At 39.5% G+C, this 25,026-nt stretch overlaps 1 protein-coding gene across 1 annotated transcript in view; it reads right to left on the bottom strand.

The window, feature by feature from the left end:
• Nucleotides 1–4,647: 4,647 nt before the first annotated feature.
• LOC128698832 (2-hydroxyacylsphingosine 1-beta-galactosyltransferase-like) overlaps nucleotides 4,648–25,026 on the bottom strand; it is a 73,529-nt gene continuing 53,150 nt past the window's right edge. The window contains exons 8-9 of the mRNA XM_070079842.1: nucleotides 22,550–22,663; nucleotides 4,648–4,916 (exon numbers count right to left, since the gene is read on the bottom strand). Coding sequence (XP_069935943.1) covers nucleotides 4,754–4,916; nucleotides 22,550–22,663 — 277 coding nt within the window. The 3' untranslated portion in view covers nucleotides 4,648–4,753. The remainder of the gene's footprint in view (nucleotides 4,917–22,549; nucleotides 22,664–25,026) is intronic.

Below are 25,026 nucleotides of genomic sequence, written 5' to 3' on the forward strand. Positions count from 1 at the left end.
GAGTGAGTTGAGCTGTGGGTCTTTGTGCAGGCGGGCAGCCCATGAGCAGTACATACCGGTGTCTCTTCGTCAGCCTTAGAAGCTAGTGTCACTTTCTGCATAGTTGAACTAGGGGATACACACCCCCTTGGAAACAGAAATTTCTGAGGTGCAGGCAGGTCACTAATACCGACTGAATATTGCAGGAATTAAGGCTCCCGGTTGCACGTGGTTCTGAAGGGAAGTCCAGAGGGGCTAAAGCTTAGGGAGCTTGAAGACCTGGATACATTCTCCAGCACCAAGTAAGTTAGTCCTTTATACGTGCATGCAGGTGAGATTTCTTGCAACATCAGTCATTTATGAAAATCTGTCGTATAAGCCACTTGTGAGGCTGAGGTACCAGCCTCAGGGCTCGGTGTCATCATAGCTTGCCAGGGTAGACAACTCACATGGAGGCACTCCAGACAAATTTTCACACCGTGTTTCTTGTCTTCTGTTTATCTTTCTTTAGCTAGTACTAGTAAGTTATGTCTGTGTCCATCATACTAGCATGTAAGTGATGTCTGTGTCCATCATATTAATATGTAAGTGATGTCTGTCTCCATCATACTAGTATGTAAGTGATGTCTGTGTCCATCATATTAATATGTAAATGATGTCTGTTTCCATTATACTAGTATGTAAGTGATGTCTGTGTCCATCATATTAGTATGCAAGTGATGTCTGTGTCCATCATACTAGTATATAAGTGATGTCTGTGTCTATCATGCCTGAAGTATACCTTGAGAAAGTTCCTGGAGTCAACGCTCCCGCGGCCCGGTCCATGACCAGGCCTCATGGTGGATCAGGGTCTGCTGATCAACCAGGCTGTTACTGTTGGTCGCACGCAACCCGACGTACAAACTACAGTCCGGCTGGTCAGGTACTGACTTTAGGTGCCTGACCAGCGCCGTCATGTAGACAACCAGGGGTCTATTGGTAATTCCCTTATGTATGCTGGGAGGTAGTTGAACAGTCTTGGGCCCCTGACACTTACTGTGTTGTCTCTTATCGTACTAGTGGCACGACATGCACAATTTTTCTAGACCCCAAATTTGCGTGGGACTGCCATTATAGGCCTCACTGTGTATGGGTTAACACACATCCCTGGTACTCTTCCTCCTGCAGAGGAAAAAGCACATGAATGGTATTAAGTTTGTCAGTAGACAAACAGAAAATCAAACAAACACACATAACATATAAGTTGTATATATTCCATTGTGCCTTAAGCCTTGTTCTGAGGTATTAATATTACACCTTGGAACAGCGTAAATATGGCCATATAAAAAAATTATTAAGTATAAGATAAACCGTGATCTTGTACAGAGACTCTTGATCGTCGCTTATACAGCAAGTTGGGTTACAGGTTACTGCTCTTAAGTGGAAATTACTGTACAGTGAAGCATAGCCTTTTTTTTTTTTTTTGACTTTTAAATGCATATAAAATCTTGATAACATGTTTACTGTATTATATGTAAAGTGAACAATAGAGCTTGGCCTAAAAATTGCTTGTACAGTACATGCATCACTGACCTTAAAATATTTTCAGCCTTAGCTGAGTGATGCATATGTTTATTCTAGGGAGTCCAAATATATGAAAATTGAAAACACCTGCACTAACACATCATAAAACACCTGCACTAACACATCATAAAGCACCTGCACTAACACATCATAAAATACCTGCACTAACACACCATAAAATACCTGCACTAACACACCATAAAATACCTGCACTAACACATCATAAAACACCTGCACTAACACATAAAACACCTGCACTAACACACCATAAAATACCTGCACTAACACACCATAAAATACCTGCACTAACACACCATAAAATACCTGCACTAACACATCATAAAACACCTGCACTAACATATAAAACACCTGCACTAACACACCATAAAATACCTGCACTAACACATCATAAAACACCTGCACTAACATATAAAACACCTGCACTAACACACCATAAAATACCTGCACTAACACATCATAAAACACCTGTACTAACACATCATAAAACACCTGCACTAACACATCATAAAACACCTGCACTAACACATCATAAAACACCTGTACTAACACATCATAAAACACCTGTACTAACACATCATAAAACACCTGCACTAACACATCATAAAACACCTGCACTAACACATCATAAAACACCTACACTAACACACCATAAAATGTCGTGTGGGGTTCGGTAGGAGATTTGAGGGTTGAAGGTAGACACACTTGTTGGATGGTAATGCAATATTGTCAGACTGTGATGAGAGGTGGCAGCCCAGGCCTACCCTGTTCTGCCTTGCTTGTAGGTGGTCCGTCGAGTGAGAAAGAGGCAGCTCTCACGCTGCATCCCGTGACGTCATACAGTCACTCGGCCTAATAGGGATCTTCTATATAAAGCACATGGATGGTACTATAATACGCTATACAACACATATAAGGGGATCAGCAACTATGCTGACAAAAATACCTGCACTAACACATAATAAAACACCTGCACTAACACAACATAAAACACCTGCACTAACACATCATAAAACACCTGCACTAACACATAAAACACCTGCACTAACACATCATAAAGCACCTGCACTAACACACCATAAAACACCTGCACTAACACACCATAAAACACCTGCACTAACACATCATAAAACACCTGCACTAACACACAATAAAACACCTGCACTAACACATCATAAAACACCTGCACTAACACATCATAAAATACTTGCACTAACACACTAGAAAATACCTGCACTAACACATCATAAAACACCTGCACTAACACATCATAAAACACCTGCACTAACACACCATAAAATACCTGCACTAACACATCATAAAACACCTGCACTAACACATCATAAAACACCTGCACTAACACATCATAAAACACCTGCACTAACACATCATAAAGCACCTGCACTAACACACCATAAAACACCTGCACTAACATACCATAAAACACCTGCACTAACACATAATAAAACACCTGCACTAACACACCATAAAATACCTGCACTAACACATCATAAAACACATGCACTAACACATCATAAAACACCTGCACTAACACACCATAAAATACCTGCCCTAACACACCATAAAATACCTGCACTAACATACCATAAAACACCTGCACTAACACATCATAAAACACCTGCACTAACACACCATAAAATACCTGCACTAACACATCATAAAACACCTGCACGAACACATCATAAAACACCTGCACTAACACACCATAAAATACCTGCACTAACACATCATAAAACACCTGCGCTAACACACCATAAAACACCTGCACTAACACACCATAAAATACCTGCACTAACACATCATAAAACACCTGCGCTAACACACCATAAAACACCTGCATTAACACACCATAAAATACCTGCACTAACACACAATAAAATACCTGTACTAACACATCATAAAACACCTGCACTAACACACCATAAAACACCTGCACTAACACACCATAAAATACCTGCACTAACACATCATAAAACACCTGCACTAACACATCATAAAACACCTGGACTAAGACACCATAAAATACCTGCACTAACACACCATAAAATACCTGCACTAACACACCATAAAATACCTGCACTAACACACCATAAAACACCTGCACTAACACACCATAAAATGCCTGCACTAACACACCATAAAATACCTGCACTAACACACCATAAAACACCTGCACTAACACACCATAAAATGCCTGCACTAACACACCATAAAATACCTGTACTAACACATCATAAAACACCTGCACTAACACACCATAAAACACCTGCACTAACACACCATAAAATACCTGCACTAACACATCATAAAACACCTGGACTAACACACCATAAAATACCTGCACTAACACACCATAAAATACCTGCACTAACACACCATAAAATACCTGCACTAACACACCATAAAACACCTGCACTAACACACCATAAAATGCCTGCACTAACACACCATAAAATACCTGTACTAACACATCATAAAACACCTGCACTAACACACCATAAAACACCTGCACTAACACACCATAAAATACCTGCACTAACACATCATAAAACACCTGGACTAACACACCATAAAATACCTGCACTAACACACCATAAAATACCTGTACTAACACATAAAACACCTGCACTAACACACCATAAAACACCTGCACTAACACACCATAAAATGCCTGCACTAACACACCATAAAATACCTGTACTAACACATCATAAAACACATGCACTAACACACCATAAAACACCTGCACTAACACACCATAAAACACCTGCATTACCTGAACACATCATAAAACAGTATCAGATTCCATTTGTTTTAATCTTATTTGATTCAGGAAAAATTAAATACTCTTTTAAACTCTCGAAATTTTTTTTTTTTTTAAATGTTTCTACATTAACAGGAATTTTATTTTCGAGTCATCGTACAGTTGAGGAGCTACATTGTTCAGAGTTACCCTGAGATGACTTGATGAGTCTTCATCATGACAATTATAATGAATGTAAAATTAAATGAATTGTAAAATTAAAAATTCTATAATTATCTAAAAACTTCAGAAAATGAACAAAATATACTTCCAAACTTTATTTAAAAAATTACACATAATAATAATAATAATAATAATAATAATAATAATAATAATATCAAAGAATCATGTGACAGGCAGCAGAGAACATTATTCTTCCTTTATTTTCTGCTTTTTGAGCAACACTGGTATCACCATTATAGCGAGAAGAATGAGCAGAGCTGTTACAGAAGACAGCAGGATCAGCAGAAGCAGGTAGACGTCTGCGTTACTCTGCTGAAGTAGATACAGATGACTTCCCTTCTTCATATATCTGCAAAAAAACGAAAAAAAATATATGGTATATAAAGACTAAAAAGGCAGATGGCCAGGGCTCCGGGAGCAGAGACTCAAAACTCACCAAAGATTCTCACATATAGGAAAATACAACATGTGATGGTGCTTTGATACTGTCTTCTAGCATCAGACAGTATGGACATACATGGTATATAATACTGACACGATGGTATAATACTGACACGATGGTGTAATACTGACACGATGGTATAATACTGACACTTCTACAACCATTTAATCAAGTACAGAGACACAAGACTCATAGCCAGGGAAGAAGACTTTCTGTCGCCAGGTCTTCCATTTATCACTTATCTAACAATTTCAACCAGAACAACAGCTTTCACAACTGTTGCAGCCCCTGAATGGGTTGCAATGTATGTATATATATATTACATGTATATTACCTTTTCATATAATTTTACATTGCTTATATTTGCGATAATAGCTAAATTGTAAATATATTGCTTTATATTATTATTTGACTTAGTTATGTTAGGTAGGATGTAACATATATTATGTGCTCAAAGTTCAAGTCTTGATTGTCTAACTACTGTAATTATCGCTTGTGGCTCGTTTCCCTGCTGGCTTGTTGCTGAGCTGCAGCTGTCCACGGAGCTATCACGTGATCGAGGGGGGGTGTCCTCACCTCTCCTGAAGTATTCAATCTGGTCTAGACTCTCTTGGTGGTTGGACGTATTCCAGACAAAGTGCCTAAATCTCTCTTATAGGCCCTTGTTGGAAGATCGTCTCTTGTCTTATTGTTAGTTCTGGAGACTGTTCACAGAACATTGTATAGACTTAGTGATTTTCGACGTTGTACTGAGGTTGTGTGTCACATAGACACTCTGAGCAACTCAGGTCCTGAGCTGTAGCTTCTGACCTAATTTGTACTGGTATCTGTGTATTGTTACAGTCGGGGAATTTCTTACGCTGAACTTAGATTCAGTAGTATGGGAGTTTTGTGACTTTCGTGGAGGATCTGCTGATTGTCCCTACTAGCTGTCGTCATATTATATCCTTGTTCCTGATTCTGTGTTGCAGTCACTTGTTATATTGCTATTGGGCTTAGCATTCTTTTTATTGTTCAAGCAGACTGTTCTGATTGCCAGTCGGTCAAGAAGTTAGTTAATTTGTGGACTTTGTCAGTCACTTGTTTAAGTCTAGTCGAGTCGTGAGACATAGCGAACTACTTAGAGCACTTACACACATACACACAAACTTACTTGTACATATTTGTAATATCTTATTAAATGTTAATGTACCAGACGGTACTTAAGAATTATAAAAGTGATATGTGTTTTCAGCACAATAATACTGTACACGAGAGAAGTGATTATTATTAATTTGTTTCAATTGATTAATTTAATTTAATTTGATGATATACCTCTAGACGATACTTAATAAATTTATTAAATTTTATTTTCTCTAGTTAGTAGCCTACCAGTTGTAATCCTGAAGCACTATTGAATCCTACTGAATTCTAATGGATAATTGGACAAGGATACTGACTAATTGTTATGAAAACCCAGTAACAGGCTGGATTCTAGAAGGGCAGTCCTTTCTAGTATTCACTGGAGATCTCTAAGCTTTTAGAATAGCATTTTTTGTAACAAATGGGGCCTGTCTGGGATGCTCTTGATCCAAGGTGTTGGAGAAATTGTCCAGTTTGACATACTAGTAACTCTATGATCAAACACTTTGAGTTCTTTTCTAATCTGAAGACTTTGAGTTTAGTCTTGTACAACATACCAGGTGGATGTATGTACCTGACTGAGTCTCTTGATCCAAGGAGATGGAAATACTGTTTATGAGTTCTAGCTCTAAGACCACCAACACTAAAATTCCTATTAGGTTTATAGCTCCCCATAATCACTCTCTCGTAGTACATTTATTTTCGTGATGTATGCCAAAGTGAAACAGTTAATTGATACTCTGACTTTGTCTGAGTTGAGTACATTAAAACTTCAGATGTGTTGGCGAGTAGCCAAATATCTCGGTGTGACGTATAACAGGAATTACACCGCAGAAACTGTCAGAGCATTAATTAAAGATATATTGTTTCCTGCTCATACAGAGATGTCTGATTATGATTCAGATTCAGAAAGTCTAGTGTCACAATTAGGAGGTATGGCTCTATTTGATAACTTAGAAGAGCATCTAAGGCAGAAGTGTCTGAGCCTAGGGAACCTCCGCTCACGCCTTCCCGCCTCACTGACACCATAGTACAGAGTATAGCTGGTTGGATGACTCAGCCTCATACTAGTAACATGTATGATACACCTGTATCTACTTATCCTAGACCAGATCTAGACTCTCTAGGGACGGCTGGACGAAATTTCCAACCTAAGGACAGTCCAGAAAGACATGTTAATTTCCCTACTCCTCCATTACCCACTGGTCCTATCTCTCAGGAACAGTTTGAGAGGTTTGAACACCTCATTATGCTGCAAACTGCACAAATAGAGGCACAGAGGAAATTGAACGAAGAAGATTTCCAAAGAGAAAATGTTCGTCTGGGAAGACAACAGACTGATAGATCACAGGACACATTTAATGTGCAGAAAGCTGCATCCATGGTTCCTAAGTTTTTTGAGAGTGACTTAGACACCTATTTTGATGTATTTTAGAACCAGGCACGTGCTATGAACGGGCCACGTAAGCACTGGGCTACCTTGTTGCACACAGCTTTGACAGGAAGAGCTCAAACTTGTACTGCTGCTTTACCATTTGCCAAGTACATTAGTTATGATGCTGTCAAGCAAACTATTCTAGAGACATATAACTTGTTGCCTGTAAGTTATCAAGGTGCATTTCGTACATTACAACGACGGCAAGATCAAACTTGTGTAGAGTTTGCTCATGAGAAAAAAGTTGCATTTGAGAGATGGTCTAGATCTGCTCAATGTTACAACTACAATAGCCTAGTTCAGTTGTTACTTCACGAAGAGTTTAACAACTGTATGTCTGTTGACATACAAGAATATCTGATCGATCATACTACCTCGGATATTCTGGAAACCACAGCATTAGCAGACAATTACGAGATTTCTCACAAACTTGTACATACTAAATAACAGAGAAACAAGGTAACTAAAAATTGTCCTAGAAGCTGGCAACCTAAATCAGCTGCTCATTGCCGGCCTGATGTACCTGCTACTGTAACTTCTCGTACCTTTACCAGGAAAACTCACAATCCTGAATCTGTCTCTGTGGTTAGACAGAAATCTGATATCGAGAAGAAGAAAGTTAAATGCACCTATTGTAACAGAAAAGGACATGCTAAAGAGTATTGCTATAAGTTAGAAAGAGATACGAGAAGCAGTCGTGTGGCTGGTGCCCCCACTCAAGTCGTATCCTCTTCCGAGCAGCAAAGGCACCAAAATTCTAGTAATACCTCTGATCCTACTGTTTTAGATAATATTACTCAGGATAGATGACTAGCGTCAGAAAGTGTATCTGACGAAAAGATTCGTTCAGCGATGAGTCCTTACTTTTCGAGAGGTAAAGTAGGATTTGATGAATCACATCTGAGATAATTACTTTCAGAGACACTGGCAGTTATCTCACATTATTGAGAGAAGATGTACTGCCCATAACTGATGATACCTATTGCAAGATAGATGTATTGTTAGAAGCCTATGGTGGGGCTGTTATAAAAGTACCTCTTCATAAAGTTTACATTGAAACAAGCTATTATACTGGTTATATTTCAGTGGGTATATCCAGTGGTGTATTTCCCATCAGGTCAGTGGACTTGTTGACAGGGAACGATATCCTTCATGCTGGTATATGTAAAGAACAACATGTGATTGATAATAACACTGATGATAATTATGCCATTGAAGCTTGTAGAGAGAAGCCTATTTTATTTCCTCTCAGCACAATTACTAGAGCTATGGCAAAGATACAATAACCATCCTTGTCTCCTGTTGAGTTAGTGGATGACAATGATTTGGGCTTGAATATGTTGTTTAGTGACGCTCTGCGCCCAGGATCATTAACATTGACTCCCCCGTGTCTTCAACCTAGTCTGGACACTACTGATGTTAAATTTCTAACTCATGATTTAATCAAGGATCAGTTTGTTGATCAGTCACTGGAAAGACTGAGAGATATAGCAGTTACTGAGAGTGAAGCAAAGGATCTCGATAATTGTTACTATTATAGTAATGGTGTACTGATGAAGAAAAATACATGCAAGTTGTCAGCTGATAGTGTTTCCACAACAGTCAAACATCTCGTAGTGTTACCAGTTACATTTCGTGAACAAGCCATTGATTTTGCTCACAATAGTCCCATTGGAGGACATTTGGGTGTCAAGAAGACACTCGGTAAACTGGCAAAATATTTTACTTGGCCAAAAATGAAGGAAACAGTAGCTGATCACGTGTGACGTTGACACGTGTGGCAAGTGACACGCAAGCCAGTGCACACACCTCCACCTACACCTCTCACTATGTTCACTAGTAGCAAAGTTCAGTTCATCTGGACTAGTGATTGTTCAGATTTGTTCAAAAGGTTGAAGCATCTGCTTTCCTCTGCCCCTGTGTTGAAGAGTCTTAATTTCAATCTTCCCTTCTTTTTACATATAGATGCGAATGGTTATGCAGTGGGCGCTGTGCTGCTCCAACAGTCAACATCCACTGACATTCTCCATCCTATATGTTACTATTCATCTAAGCTTAAACGACACCAGAAAAATTATGCCACTATTGAGAAAGAGGCTCTAGCTCTTGTGGTGTCCTTGGAACATTTTGACGTGTATTTGGGCACTTCCCCATTTAAAATTAAGTTTTTTTCAGACCACAATCCACTCACTTACATAAACACTATGAAGAGTAAAAATGCTAGGATCATGAGGTGGGCTCTCAGAATCCAACCTTATTCTATTAGTATAAAACACATAAGTGGTCATTGTAATGTAATTGCAGATGCTCTGTCACGTCCTTAATAATTATCAGTTACATTAAATTAACGTAATTTTATGCCCAAATACCTTTTGTTACTTGCTATGTCAAATTCAGTAGAGTAACTTAATCCCTCCAGCCCATATTAACTATATATACTCATGTCTAATTAATCTATTTATATATTCACAGAAGTGATGATATGTGTGTGGGAGGAGACAGAAGCTGAGTAATGAGTGGGTAGTGTGGTGTGGGTGATGTACTGCTTGACGGAACACTGTCCTGCAGCAGACCCCCCCCTCACTACACACCTTAAGCTGTTTCATACTCAGATGTCCATACTGCATAGCATTCCACAACCACTACTTAAGAGTGGAATGCTGTCTCCTGTCTATTGCACAAGACTATTGTTCATATCCACTACTATGATCGAGCCTCAACGTGTCCTGCTTGTCTACACCATCCTGTCTCTACACTGATGTACATAACCACGAGAATGCAGAGATACGATACTGTGTACTGCCCTAGTACTAGGGGCATAACTTATAGTGAAACAGACACTGTTAAATTATAGAAGTGCTTGGCACAAGAGTGACTCTGTTTAATGTTTATATTAAATTGTATTGATATGAGTAATCAGTATTAATGTGAAAGACATTATTGCAACTTCTAGTGCGACCGTTTGTCGTGTTGGGGGGGGGTTGCAACCCCTGAATGGGTTGCAATGTATGTATATATATTACATATATATTACCTTTTCATATAATTTTATATTGCTTACATTTGCGATAATAGCTAAATTGTAAATATATTGCTTTATATTATTATTTGATTTAGTTATGTTGTTAGGTAGGATATAACATATTATGAGCTCAAAGTTCAAGTCTTGATTGTCTAACTGCTGTAATTATCGCTTGTGGCTCGTTTCCCTTCCGGCTTGTTGCTGAGCTGCAGCTGTCCATGGAGCTATCACGTGATCGAGGAGGAGGGTGTCCTCACCTCGCCTGAAGTATTCAGTCTGGTCTAGACTCTCTTGGTAGTTGGACGTATTCCAAACAAAGTGCCTAAATCTCTCTTATAGGCCCTTGTTGGAAGATCATCTCTTGTCTTATTATTGTTAGTTCTGGAGACTGTTCACAGAACATTGTATAGACTTAATGATTTTCGACGTTGTACTGAGGTTGTGTGTCACATAGACACTCTGAGCAACTCAGGTCCTGAGCTGTAGCTTCTGACCTAATTTGTACTGGTATCTGTGTATTGTCACAGTCGGGGAATTTCTTATGCTGAACTTAGATTCAGTAGTATGGGAGTTTTGTGACTTTCGTGGAGGATCTACTGATGGTCCCTACTAGCTGTCGTTATATTATCTCCTTGTTCCTGATTCTGTGTCGCAGTCACTTGTTATATTGCTATTGGGCTTAGCATTCTTTTTATTGTTCAAGCAGACTGTTCTGACTGCCAGTCGGTCAAGAAGTTAGTTTATTTGTGGACTTTGTCAGTCACTTGTTTAAGTCTAGTCGAGTCGTGAGACATAGCGAACTACTTAGAGCACTTACACACATACACACAAACTTACTTGTACATATTTGTAATATCTTATTAAATGTTAATGTACCAGATGGTACTTAAGAATTATAAAAGTGATATGTGCTTTCAGCACAATAATACTGTACATGAGAGAAGTGATTATTATTAATTTGTTTGAATTGAATAATTTAATTTAATTTGATGATATTCCTCTAGACGATACTTAATAAATTTATTAAATTTTATTTTCTCTAGTTAGTAGCCTACCAGTTGTAATCCTGAAGCACTATTGAATCCTACTGAATTCTAATGGATAATTGGACAAGGATACTGACTAATTGTTACAAAAAGCCAGTAACAGGCTGGATGCTAGAAGGGCAGTCCTTTCTAGTATTCACTGGAGATCTCTAAGCTTTTAGAATCGCGTTTTTTGTAACACAACATAGCTGAACCCCTTGCCAGGAAACTTCATGGTTATCTTACATAACACCTACTTGCCATACTCCGTAGCTGAAGAGGGTGGAGCTGCCAGCCACAGGGAGACCCAGAAGATCAGCAAATATGAAGACCTTCCCCTTGCTATAACTACATCACAATAGGGTCGGAGACCCTTGGAGCATGGGGCAAGTGTGCTCTAAAGTTCCTCAAAGAGCTGGGTGAAAAGCTCATCATAGAAACCAAGGACCACAGGGCGACCAGCTTCCTCTTTCAGATACTCAGTGTTGCGATCCAGAGAGGAAATGCCTGCAGCATTCTGGGTATGTGGCCCACCACCGGGGAGCTGGACAAAGTATTCGAGTTGTAGCTCTGAGTTGTTTCCTAGGTTGTTTTATTTTCTTGTGAAGGCTTACTCAGCCCTGTAACAACTCCAGTAAGTATTACCAAGGCTGGCTCCTCCTCAGGAGAATTAATGAATAGAAAAAGAAATAATAACATACAATGATAAACACTATTATTTAGAAATGAAAATATAAAACAATAAAACATGAATGTGTATCCTACTTGAAAGAAAACGCTAATAGTTACAAGTAAACTGGGGTGTCTGGTTGATGTTGACACTGTCTTGTAGAAATTGTAGCCATTAATGATGATGGGGGGTCACAGGTGTTGAGTGACAACCCAATGACTAGTTCTTCACAGAGTCTATAGCCTTGAACAGTCTGTCCAGATGATAGGAATGCAGGTTCTTCACCACTGCAAAGATGAGGGGTAGTGGCCTGCTGTTAACTAGACATAATCAGGTATGTAGATTACAAAGTGACGTCTTATGACTTGTGCTGAGTCCGTCTCCATCAACACTATTTCTTTGGTTGCCAGATGACCCAAGCTGACATTCCAAGCTAGAAAAGAGACAAAGGTTACCCACTGCTTAAGAAATCACTCTCCATGATAAGTGTAAGATACTTAAAAAAAATGGTGATGTTAAAGTAAAACATGGAAATCAAGGCAATAGAATAGGAGCAGAGGCTTTTACTTACAGTTGTGCTGGGAGCTGTGAGTCAAGTGATTACTGTTTGGTCGGAGCCCCACACGTCACCTCTCGGGGTGGAGAAAAGAGGGGTGGGATAGCGGGAGCTAGACTGACCCTACCTTAACAAGCAGCCGGCAATCAAACTATCGTCACCATATATTCACTCGCTACTGCTATCTGTTGAACTTTTCCCTCACACTCCCCCATAGCAAGACTTATAGTCAAGGAATATAAGAAGAATAGGCAAGGAAAAAGTTCTAAACCGGGAAAGTCGTGTATGGTATCAAATCTTCTGACTGTCACAGCATAACCTGTCAGAGATGGATGAATCATTGATGTATACAATATGAAACTTAAAAGCTTGGAGTGCCAATGTCCAACTCAAGAGGCGACTGCTGGTTCCCTTAAAAGTTTCTAGGTATATCAAAGGTTTGTGATCCATTTTTAAAATGAATTCTTTACCCAGTAAATAAAATTTAAGTTTGGAGATATCCCACACAAGGGCCAAACATTCCTTTTCTATGGTGGAGTATCTCGTTTCTGTAGGAAGAAGTTCCTGGCTTAGGAAGCATACAGGGAAGGGTGTACCATCATGGTACTGTACTGTACTGCACCTAAGCTGGTTTACATGGAGTTTACCTGGAGAGAGTTTCGGGGGTCAACGCCCCCGCGGCCCGGTCTGTGACCAGGCCTCCTGGTGGATCAGCCCCTGATCAACCAGGCTGTTGCTGCTGGCTGCACGCAAACCAACGTACGAGCCACAGCCCGGCTGATCAGGAACTGACTTTAGGTGCTTGTCCAGTGCCAGCTTGAAGACTGCCAGGGGTCTGTTGGTAATCCCCCTTATGTGTGCTGGGAGGCAGTTGAACAGTCTCGGGCCCCTGACACTTATTGTATGGTCTCTTAACGTGCTAGTGACACCCCTGCTTTTCATTGGGAGGATGGTGCATCGTCTGCCAAGTTTTTTGCTTTCGTAGTGAGTGATTTTCGTGTGCAAGTTCGGTACTAGTCCCTCTAGGATTTTCCAGGTGTATATAATCATGTATCTCTCCCTCCTGCGTTCCAGGGAATACAGGTTTAGAAACCTCAAGCGCTCCCAGTAATTGAGGTGTTTTATCTCCGTTAAGCACGCCGTGAAAGTTCTCTGTACATTTTCTAGGTCGGCAATTTCACCTGCCTTGAAAGGTGCTGTTAGAGTGCAGCAATATTCCAGCCTAGATAGAACAAGTGACCTGAAGAGTGTCATCATGGGCTTGGCCTCCCTAGTTTTGAAGGTTCTCATTATCCATCCTGTCATTTTTCTAGCAGATGCGATTGATACATTGTTATGGTCCTTGAAGGTGAGATCCTCCGACATAATCACTCCCAGGTCTTTGACGTTGGTGTTTCGCTCTATTTTGTGGCCAGAATTTGTTTTGTACTCTGATGAAGATTTAATTTCCTCATGTTTACCATATCTGAGTAATTGAAATTTCTCATCGTTGAACTTCATATTGTTTTCCGCAGCCCACTGAAAGATTTGGTTGATGTCCGCCTGGAGCCTTGCAGTGTCTGCAATGGAAGACACTGTCATGCAGATTCGGGTGTCATCTGCAAAGGAAGACACGGTGCTGTGGCTGACATCCTTGTCTATGACGGATATGAGGATGAGGAACAAGATGGGAGCTAGTACTGTGCCTTGGGGAACAGAGCTTTTCACCGTAGCTGCCTCGGACTTTACTCTGTTGACGACTACTCTCTGTGTTCTGTTAGTGAGGAAATTATAGATCCATCGACCGACTTTTCCTGTTATTCCTTTAGCACGCATATTGTGCGCTATTACGCCATGGTCACACTTGTCGAAGGCTTTTGCAAAGTCTGTATATATTACATCTGCATTCTTTTTGTCTTCTAGTGCATTTAGGACCTTGTCGTAGTGATCCAATAGTTGAGACAGACAGGAGCGACCTGTTCTAAACCCATGTTGCCCTGGGTTGTGTAACTGATGGGTTTCTAGATGGGTGGTGATCTTGCTTCCTAGGACCCTTTCAAAGATTTTTATGATATGGGATGTTAGTGCTATTGGTCTGTAGTTCTTTGCTGTTGCTTTACTGCCCCCTTTGTGGAGTGGGGCTATGTCTGTTGTTTTTAGTAACTGAGGGACGACCCCCGTGTCCATGCTCCCTCTCCATAGGATGGAAAAGGCTCGTGATAGGGGCTTCTTGCAGTTCTTGATGAACACAGAGTTCCATGAGTCTGGCCCTGGGGCAGAGTGCATGGGCATGTTATTTATCGCCTGTTCGAAGTCATTTGGCGTCAGGATAACATCGGATAGGCTTGTGTTAATCCAATTTTGTGGCTCTCTCATAAAAAATTCATTTTGATCTTCGACTCTCAGTCTGGTTAGCGGCTTGCTAAAAACTGAGTCATATTGGGACTTGAGTTGCTCACTCATTTCCTTGCTGTCATCTGTGTAGGACCCATCTTGTTTAAGTAGGGGCCCAATACTGGACGTTGTTCTCGATTTTGATTTGGCATAGGAGAAGAAATACTTTGGGTTTCTTTCGATTTCATTTATGGCTTTTAGTTCTTCCCGCGATTCCTGACTCCTAAAGGATTCTTTTAGCTTAAGTTCGATGTTTGCTATTTCTCTGACCAGTGTCTCCCTACGCATTTCAGATATATTGACCTCTTTTAGCCGCTCTGTTATTCTTTTCCGTCGCCTGTAAAGGGAACGCCTGTCTCTTTCTATTTTACATCTACTCCTCCTTTTTCTTAGAGGAATAAGCCTTGTGCATACATCGAGTGCCACCGAGTTAATCTGTTCTAGACATATGTTGGGGTCTGTGTTGCTTAGTGTATCTTCCCAGCTTATATCGGTTAGGACTTGGTTTACTTGGTCCCACTTTATGTTTTTGTTATTGAAGTTGAATTTGGTGAATGCTCCCTCGTGACTAGTCTCATTTTGTCGGTCTGGGGCTCCACGCATACATGTCTGAACCTCAATTATGTTGTGATCTGAGTATATTGTTTTTGATATGGTGACATTTCTTATCAGATCATCATTGTTAGTGAAGATGAGGTCTAGTGTATTCTCCAGTCTAGTAGGCTCTATTATTTGCTGGTTTAAATTGAATTTTGTGCAGAGATTTAAAAGCTCGTGTGAGTGTGAGTTTTCATCAGAGATGCCTCCTGGTGTTATTACTGCAACAATATTATTTGCTACTTTCCTCCATTTTAGGTGCCTTAAGTTGAAATCCCCCAGGAGCAAGATGTTGGGTGCAGGAGCTGGAAGATTTTCCAGACAGTGGTCAATTTTTAACAGCTGTTCCTGGAATTGCTGGGATGTTGCGTCAGGAGGCTTGTAGACTACCACAATGACTAGGTTTTGGTTGTCGACCTTTACTGCTAAAACTTCCACTACATCATTTGAGGCATTAAGCAGTTCTGTGCAAACAAGTGACTCTGCAATGTACAGGCCAACCCCCCCCCCCTTTTGCCTGTTCACTCTGTCACATCTGTATAGGTTGTAACCTGGGATCCATATTTCGTTGTCCAAGTGATCCTTTATGTGGGTCTCAGTGAAAGCCGCGAACATTGCCTTTGCCTCTGCAAGCAGTCCACGGATGAAAGGTATTTTGTTGTTTGTTGCTGGCTTTAGACCCTGTATATTTGCAAAGAAGAATGTTATCGCACTGGTGGTATTGTTGGTACTGGGGGAGGGATTTTTTTTCCGGCATTAGTATCTGTATCTGTTGGTTTGGAGTGGAGGCCATCGACTGTGGTTCCACTCCAGGAATGACTGGATTTGGTGTACGATTTCTGCCATTTCCTGCCAGTTTTTTTTCCTTCCTGGCACTAAAAAACCTCTCCCTCTTGAGTGGCTGTGGCTTCCCAGGTTTTCCCATGGCCTGGATGTTTTGTATCTTTTTGTCCCCTTTAGATGGTATGCCTGGCAATTTAAGTTATAGCACAGTCTTTCCTGTACTGAAGAGGTACACATTTCAGGGTGAAAAAGCTTACAGGAAGGGAGTTTGCATTTTCCTGTTGTCATATGGGCATGGCATTTTCTAGGGTGGTCATAGTTGCATGTCCCATCTGTTTTTCCAGATTTCCCATGCCAGCAGATACCAAGTGCATAGTATGTGCACAGGCTTGGTTTCCGCTTGCCTTGGGTTTCTGTGACTGTATTCCCTGTTGGTGCATGTTTCCCTGTCTTACTTCTATCCTCCCTAGCACCAACAATGGAGCTCCCACCAGTTGTTTTTGGTAATTTATCCTCAGTATTGCTATTGGAGTCCTCTTGTTTGCTATTTCCTGAGGTATTTCTAGTTTGCAATATTGGTTTTATCTTATCTTTGACTACACTAGTTTCCCTACTATGGCTCCTGTCCCCTATGAGGTCATTTATGTGTATTCCTTCCTGCGTATAATTCCCGACTACCTGGACAAAATCTCCAGCTTCACCATTACTGTCTCCCAGGACAGTATCTCCAGCTTCACCATTACTGTCTCCCAGGACAGTATCTCCAGCTTCACCATTTCTGTCTCCCAGGACAGCACCTCCAGCTTCACCATTACTGTCTCCCAGGACAGCACTATCAGCCCCACATTTACTGACTACCAGGACATCACCTCCAGCCTTACAGTTTGTGACTACATGGCCAGTATCAAGGGCAGTACCATTCAGCCCAGACTTTTTATGTTCCCATCTGTTGTAGAAAGCTTCCAGGTTTTCTATGAAAGCAGCTTTGATGTTGTCCTCTTTTAATACCCTTGTGATTTTAGTCCACAGATTTTCCTCATTTGGGCATACCCAAAAACACTTCTCTGTTTTAATACTGCTTGTAGCTAGTTCTTGAATATCTGCACAAGGGGCGTGACACCAATTTCCACAAAAATGACAATTTATCCATGTGGAAGCCCGTTTGTTTGACTGACCACAGACTACACACAGCTTCATAATGATTTGAATGGTTGATTTACTGCAATTCTACTAGCAACCTCTTGAATATTCTATTAGTAACCTTAAATGAAGCTCTAGCTATTTGTATTTCTGTTTCTAACTCTTTTTGTATATTGGACAGCTTACCGTCACGTTCCTGATTTTTAATGTTTGTGTTTATAAGGGCGCCTACAACCCCATCCGTTTACAGTCTGCTTTATTGTCCAACGAAACCGTTTGAAACCAGTCCCGGGTTCGGACCAGTCAAGGGTTCGGACCAGTCGATCTGATCTGATCAGTGGGTCACTTATTTAAAACATACTGGTCGGTGATTTGAGCTAACACATGAAGGATCTACTGGAAATTATCTACCCGAGTAATATGTGATTTGACTGATACAAAAGTATAACTTGCGTGTTGAAGAAATCGGTGACTCCTGGCAGTCCTACAGTGACGAACGGTCGACCTCAACCCTTGTTTATCAATCGCTGTATCTAGCTTTTCTATTTTTTTTTCCGTCTCCACCACAATAAATGCTATATTATCACTATAGTTGACTGGTGCAAATTTTGGAGGAAGGACGCTTTTTCTGTAGTAATAATTGCTTCTCATTGTGTATATTGCGACCGCTGGTAACTACAGGTTATATGAAAATCACAGTAACGTCTGGTATTTCAAGAAAAAGAAACTAATGAAAGTCACTCCACTCCACTAAGTACCATTATAATACTGGTTAGTTGCTACTACAACACTGTATTCTGCTATTCACTGGTATCACTAGATTATATGCGAGTACACTAGCAGGCCAGGAAGATTATTAAAACAGCTGACCTGTGGTAAGTTTCTGGCGACTTCTGGCACCTGCCTCTATAGGCTTATCACTTCATTTACAAATTCACCTGTTTTCAAATGACACTTTAGCCTTTATCATCAATATACTAGGGAGCCACTGTAGTATACACTATACACTATGTATACTCAATGTTATCAGGGAGACTTTCTTTCCTCTGACACGAAAAGTTCAATTATTATTATTTTTTTCACACGGGACACAGGCCTATGATTCCCCTCTGGCAGTAAACTCTGCTAGGTAGTGCACACTAATTCTCCTTTTTTGACTCAGTATATAATGTTTTCCGCCCAAGATTGGTTCCAGGCGCTAGAGGGATGTATCGTATGTATCGGATGTATCGGATGTATGGTATTGGAGGCATCAGTCCTTAAACAAAATGGCTTATTAATATCTGGAATTTTAAGTATAGGGTCTTCAGAGAAGATGTTCTTAATCTCATTAAACTTTTCTCGAGCTACATCAGAAAGGTCAAGAGGTTCCTTTACAGACTTTTTAAGGAAGTCTGATAAGATGCCTGTAAGATCAGTAAGGTTGGGGATAAACCATGCATAAAAATTGACAGAACCAAGAAAGCTATGCATGAGCTTCTTGGTACAGGGGGAATTTAAACTCTAATACAGCTTTGATCTTACTGGGGAGAGGCTGCAAAGAGTTATTAGAAAGAATCAGTCTGAGATATCTAATTTTGTTATACCCAAGGAAGCATTTCTTCAGATTGGCAGTGAGGCCATTTGCGTGTAACCTATGTAAAACTGATGTTAATGTTTGGATATGCTTGCCCCACGTGGATGTCATTATGTAAATGTTATCAAAATAAACTGAAACATTTGGCATATTACCCAAGACCTTTCTCATCAGTCTCACGTAGGTAGCACAGGCAGTTACCAAACTGAAGGGCATAGTTCGATACTGCATCAGTCCTTGGTGTGTAGGAAAAGCAGTGTACTGCTTAGAAGAAGGATCTAACATTACTTGATGATATGCCTGTGCAATATCAATCTCTGAAAAGAAAGAAGAATCATAAAATTTGTGTAGATCACTATCTATTAGGGGCATAGGCTCAGCATCCCACCGAGTTATAGCATTAAGTTCTCTGAAGTCAATAGCAAGTCTATATGAATTGTCTTCCTCCTTAACCATGACTACTGGTGAGCAATATGCAGATACTGAAGGTTCAATGATCTTTAGTTTTAATAATTTGTCTACCTCTTGGTCAAATGCATCCCTAAGGTGAACTGGAACTGGGTATAATTTCCGTTTGATAGGATTGTCCGTGATTAAGTCAATCTTATGGACTATCGTGGAGGTGACACCTCGAATATCAGTAAAAATGTCTGAGAAGTTACTCACTCATTGAAGTAGTTCATGTTTCTTATGGTCATCCAAAGACTCATTAACATTAATGTTTGTTGCACCCGAGTGGTCAAGAGTCACCAAGCCATGTAGTTTTCTGTCATAGTCTATGTTAGAGGTTTCAATTACGCACACATTACACTCATCAGTTGTCTTATCAAGTTTGTGTGGAAAAACTAAATCAAAGTCATTAAGGCAGTTCACGGAATTTCTTCGGTAATATTTTTTAAGAATGTTGATATGATAAAGCTTAGGTTTCCCCTTGACTTCTCTGAGGTAATCAACCTTCCCACAAATTTTCAATACCTTATATGGACCTTTCCATGCTACTAATAATTTATTTTACTTTATTGGTAAAAGTACAAGAACTTCATCCCCTACTTTAAAACTTCTCCTCTGACTTTTGGCATCAAAATAGGTTTTGTACTGGTCCATTGACAAGCTTAAGTTTTTTGAAACTATGTCAGAGGTCTCCTCAAGTTTGGATCTAAGGTCAAGGAGAAACTGGTAAGAAGACTGAACCTCAGCATTTCCCTCCTCATTAGTCCATAAGTCATGAAGGATGGACAATGGACCTCTGACCTGTCTACCACAGAGAAGTTCAAAAGGTGAAAATCCCCAGAGAGTCACTGGCAACTTCCCTCATGGCAAACAAAGCACAGGGTAGGTAACGATGCCACTCATATAGACCAATAGCTCTAATTCCCACATCATAAAATCTTTGAAAGAGTTCTAAGAAGCAGGATTGCAAACCATTATGATATAGTCTTGGATGCACTGGAAGACAAACAGAATGCAGATGATACACAGATTCTGCAAAAGCCTTTGACAAGTGTGATCATGGTGTAATACCACACAAAATGCGTGCTAAACTGGTAAAGTGGGCAGATGGATCTTCAACTTTCTAACCAATCGAACACAAAGAGTAGTGGTAAACAGAATTAAATTTGAAGCTGCCATTCAAAAATTCAAAGTTTATTCTCTAGTGAAGAGCTCTGTTCTACAAGGCACAGAGCTCGTCCTCATCCTGTTCCTCATCCTCATATCAGACATAGACAGAGATGTAAACCATAACACTGTATCATCCTTTGCAGATGATACTAGGATCTGCATGAGACTGTCATCCATTGAGGACACGGTAAATCTCCAAGAAGATATAGACCAAGTTTTCCAATGGGCAACTGAAAGCAATATGATGTTAAATAAAGACAAATCCAACTAATCCAATATGGAAAACTGAAGGAAATAATAAACAGAACTGAGTATACTACAAACTCTAATCACACAATAGAAGGAAGGACCTAGGAGTAGTAATGTCTGAGGATCTTACCTTCAAGGATCACAACAGTGCCACATCACATCTGTGAAGAAAATGATGTGATGGATATTGAGAACGTTTAAAACAAGAGATGCCAAGCCAATGATGATCCTTTTTAAATCACTTGTTCTCTCTAGGCTGGAATACTGCTGTACATTAACACCTCATTTCAAGGCAGGTGAAACTGCAGATCTAGAGAAAGTACAGAGAACCTTTACTGCAAATATAAGTTCTGTCAAACACCTTAACTACTGGGAGCACTTGGAAACACTTGACTTGTACTCACTGGAGCGCAGGCGAGAAAGATACATCATAATCTGTACCTGGAAAATCCTAGAGGGACTGGTCCCTAATCTACAAAGAGAAATCACTCCTTACAAAAGCAAGTGGTGCAACATACCCTCAATGAAAAGTAGGGGTGCCATTAGTACACTGAGAGAAAACACTGTAAGTGTCCAGGACTCAAGACTGTTCATCAGCCTCCCACCAACCATAAGGGTAATTACCAATAGACCCCTGGTTGCCTTCAAGAGGGAGCTAGACAGATACCTAAAGTCAGTGCTGGATCAGCCGGGCTGTGGTTCATACATCGGACTACGTGTGGCCAGCAGTAAGACCCTAGTTGATCAGGGCCTAATTCACCGGGAGGCCTGGTCATGGACTGGGCCTCAGGGGTGTTGATCCCCGGAATACCCTCCAGGTGAACTCCAGGTAGACCTGCATATGATGGGTCAATACATGACACCTGCACATACTGGATCAGTGCATGACACATGCATGTGCTGGGTCAATGCATGACACCTGCACACACTGGGCCAGTGCATGATACACCTATATACACTGGGTCAATGCATGACACATTCAGCAGGCGGTGCAACATCCCCCCAATGAAAAGCAAGGGAGCGATGAATATGCTAAGAACCAATGCAGTGTCAGGGGCCCAAGATTGTTCAGTTACCTCCCAGCATAAGTAAGGGGGATTACCAATAGACCCCTGGCTGCCTTCATGAAGGAGCTGGATAGGCAATTAAAGTCAGTACCTGACCAGACGGGCTGTGGTTCATATGTCGGTTTGCGTGCGCACAGGAGTAACAGCCTGGTTGAGCGGGTCCTGATCCACCGCAAGGCCTGGTCATGGACCGGGTCCCGGGGGCGTTGGTCCCCGAAACATCCTCCAGGTATACTCCAGCTATACCTGTACTTGCTGGGTCAGTGTATAACACACCTGAGTGGGCGGGTCAGCTCATAACATACCTGCGTGAGTGAGGTCTGCGCATGACACGCTCAAGGGTAAACAGAAGACGGTCAGCGGGTGAGAGAGGTTGGTCGTGGAGTTCCTCTGCTAATTCTCTGCCTTTCTCTCGATAACTGTAACAATAACATCATTAAAGAAACAGGAAGTATATTTGATAAAAGGATAAAATGTAAAGTTTTAATAATCATTCATTTCTAGTCATTTTGAATGCTAATATATGAATAAAGAGGGTTACAGTTGATAAATTGAGTTTTAACATAATTTAACTATGCAGAATTTACATCAGATTAAGGAGAGACTTTGTAACTATTTTCTAAAGCTGGTGAAAGAGAACTTTTCCGTATCTTTTTTCAAGGTCTTTCAAATATCATGACCCTATATTTCTATGGAGTTACTAGACGGATTGCGTCGGACACTTGGTACGTCAGAGACGTACTTGTTTCTTGTGTTGTGTTGCAGGTCTCCACGAGAAGGAGAGTTGGGTTGAAGTTTATTTTCGGTGTATTGTGTATATATGAAAAGTACAGTAGCAGGTGTTGATATGCTGTGTTGAAAAAAAATAGAGATTTTTTGAAAAGTTGGGGAGTGTGTTTAATGGAACGAGATTGTGTGATTATTATATCAGCTGGTTTCTCTCGGGTAACAACAGGTTAAAGGTGATTTGATTCTGTAGATCCCCAAGCTCTGATACTATATGTGAGGTAAAGATAGATTAGAGTATAGTACAAAGTGAATAATATAGTTTGAGGTATACAGTACTCGTCACGGCATTATGCCGGGTGAGCGCCCCTGTATAGTGCCGTAACGAAAATCAAATAGGGGGGGTCTTTTTTTCGTTAGTGCATTATGGCGGGTAGCAGCAGTTAGCATGACCTCACGACCTGCTACCACACTCCACAGTGGCTCCTCAGTGCTCACGTGGCTGGTGTGGTGAGAGGAAGTGTTGCATGTTTGTCATGCATCAGCACCAGCTTTTGTCCGGTGTTCCCTTTGGTTTTGGGATTATACATGTTTGATTATACATGTTTGATTATACATGTTTGATTATACATGTTTGATTATACATGTTTGATTATACATGTTTGATTATACATGTTTGATTATACATGTTTGATTATACATGTTTGATTATACATGTTTGATTATACATGTTTGATTATACATGTTTGATTATACATGTTTGATTATACATGTTTGATTATACATGTTTGATTATACATGTTTGATTATACATGTTTGATTATACATGTTTGATTATACATGTTTGATTATACATGTTTGATTATACATGTTTGATTATACATGTTTGATTATACATGTTTGATTATACATGTTTGATTATACATGTTTGATTATACATGTTTGATTATACATGTTTGATTATACATGTTTAATTATACATGTTTGATTATACATGTTTGATTATACATGTTTGATTATACATGTTTGATTATACATGTTTGATTATACATGTTTGATTATACATGTTTGATTATACATGTTTGATTATACATGTTTGATTATACATGTTTGATTATACATGTTTGATTATACATGTTTGATTATACATGTTTGATTATACATGTTTAATTATACATGTTTGATTATACATGTTTGATTATACATGTTTGATTATGCATGTTTGATTATACATGTTTGATTATACATGTTTGATTATACATGTTTGATTATACATGTTTGATTATACATGTTTGATTATACATGTTTGATTATACATGTTTGATTATACATGTTTGATTATACATGTTTGATTATACATGTTTGATTATACATGTTTGATTATACATGTTTGATTATACATGTTTAATTATACATGTTTAATTATGGATATAAGAAATACAGAGTGAAAGTCAAAAGATGTTCTCATACAAAATCTTTCATTTAAAACCAAAAACATTTTACTGATATATTCTCCAAATATTTTTTGCACTATTGTCTTTGTTGTCCTTTATTATTACTACTGTAAACTGTCTTGTATATTTATTATTACTACTGTAAACTGTCTTGTATATTTATTACTACTGTAAACTGTCTTGTATATTTATTACTACTGTAAACTGTCTTGTATATTTATTATTACTACTGTAAACTGTCTTGTATATTTATTATTACTACTGTAAACTGTCTTGTATATTTATTACTACTACTGTAAACTGTCTTGTATATTTATTATTACTACTGTAAACTGTCTTGTATATTTATTATTACTACTGTAAACTGTCTTGTATATTTATTACTACTGTAAACTGTCTTGTATATTTATTATTACTACTGTAAACTGTCTTGTATATTTATTATTACTACTGTAAACTGTCTTGTATATTTATTATTACTACTGTAAACTGTCTTGTATATTTATTATTACTACTGTAAACTGTCTTGTATATTTATTATTACTACTGTAAACTGTCTTGTATATTTATTATTACTACTGTAAACTGTCTTGTATATTTAT

Source organism: Cherax quadricarinatus, unplaced genomic scaffold, assembly GCF_038502225.1.
Source record: "Cherax quadricarinatus isolate ZL_2023a unplaced genomic scaffold, ASM3850222v1 Contig29, whole genome shotgun sequence".
NCBI lineage: Eukaryota > Metazoa > Arthropoda > Malacostraca > Decapoda > Parastacidae > Cherax > Cherax quadricarinatus.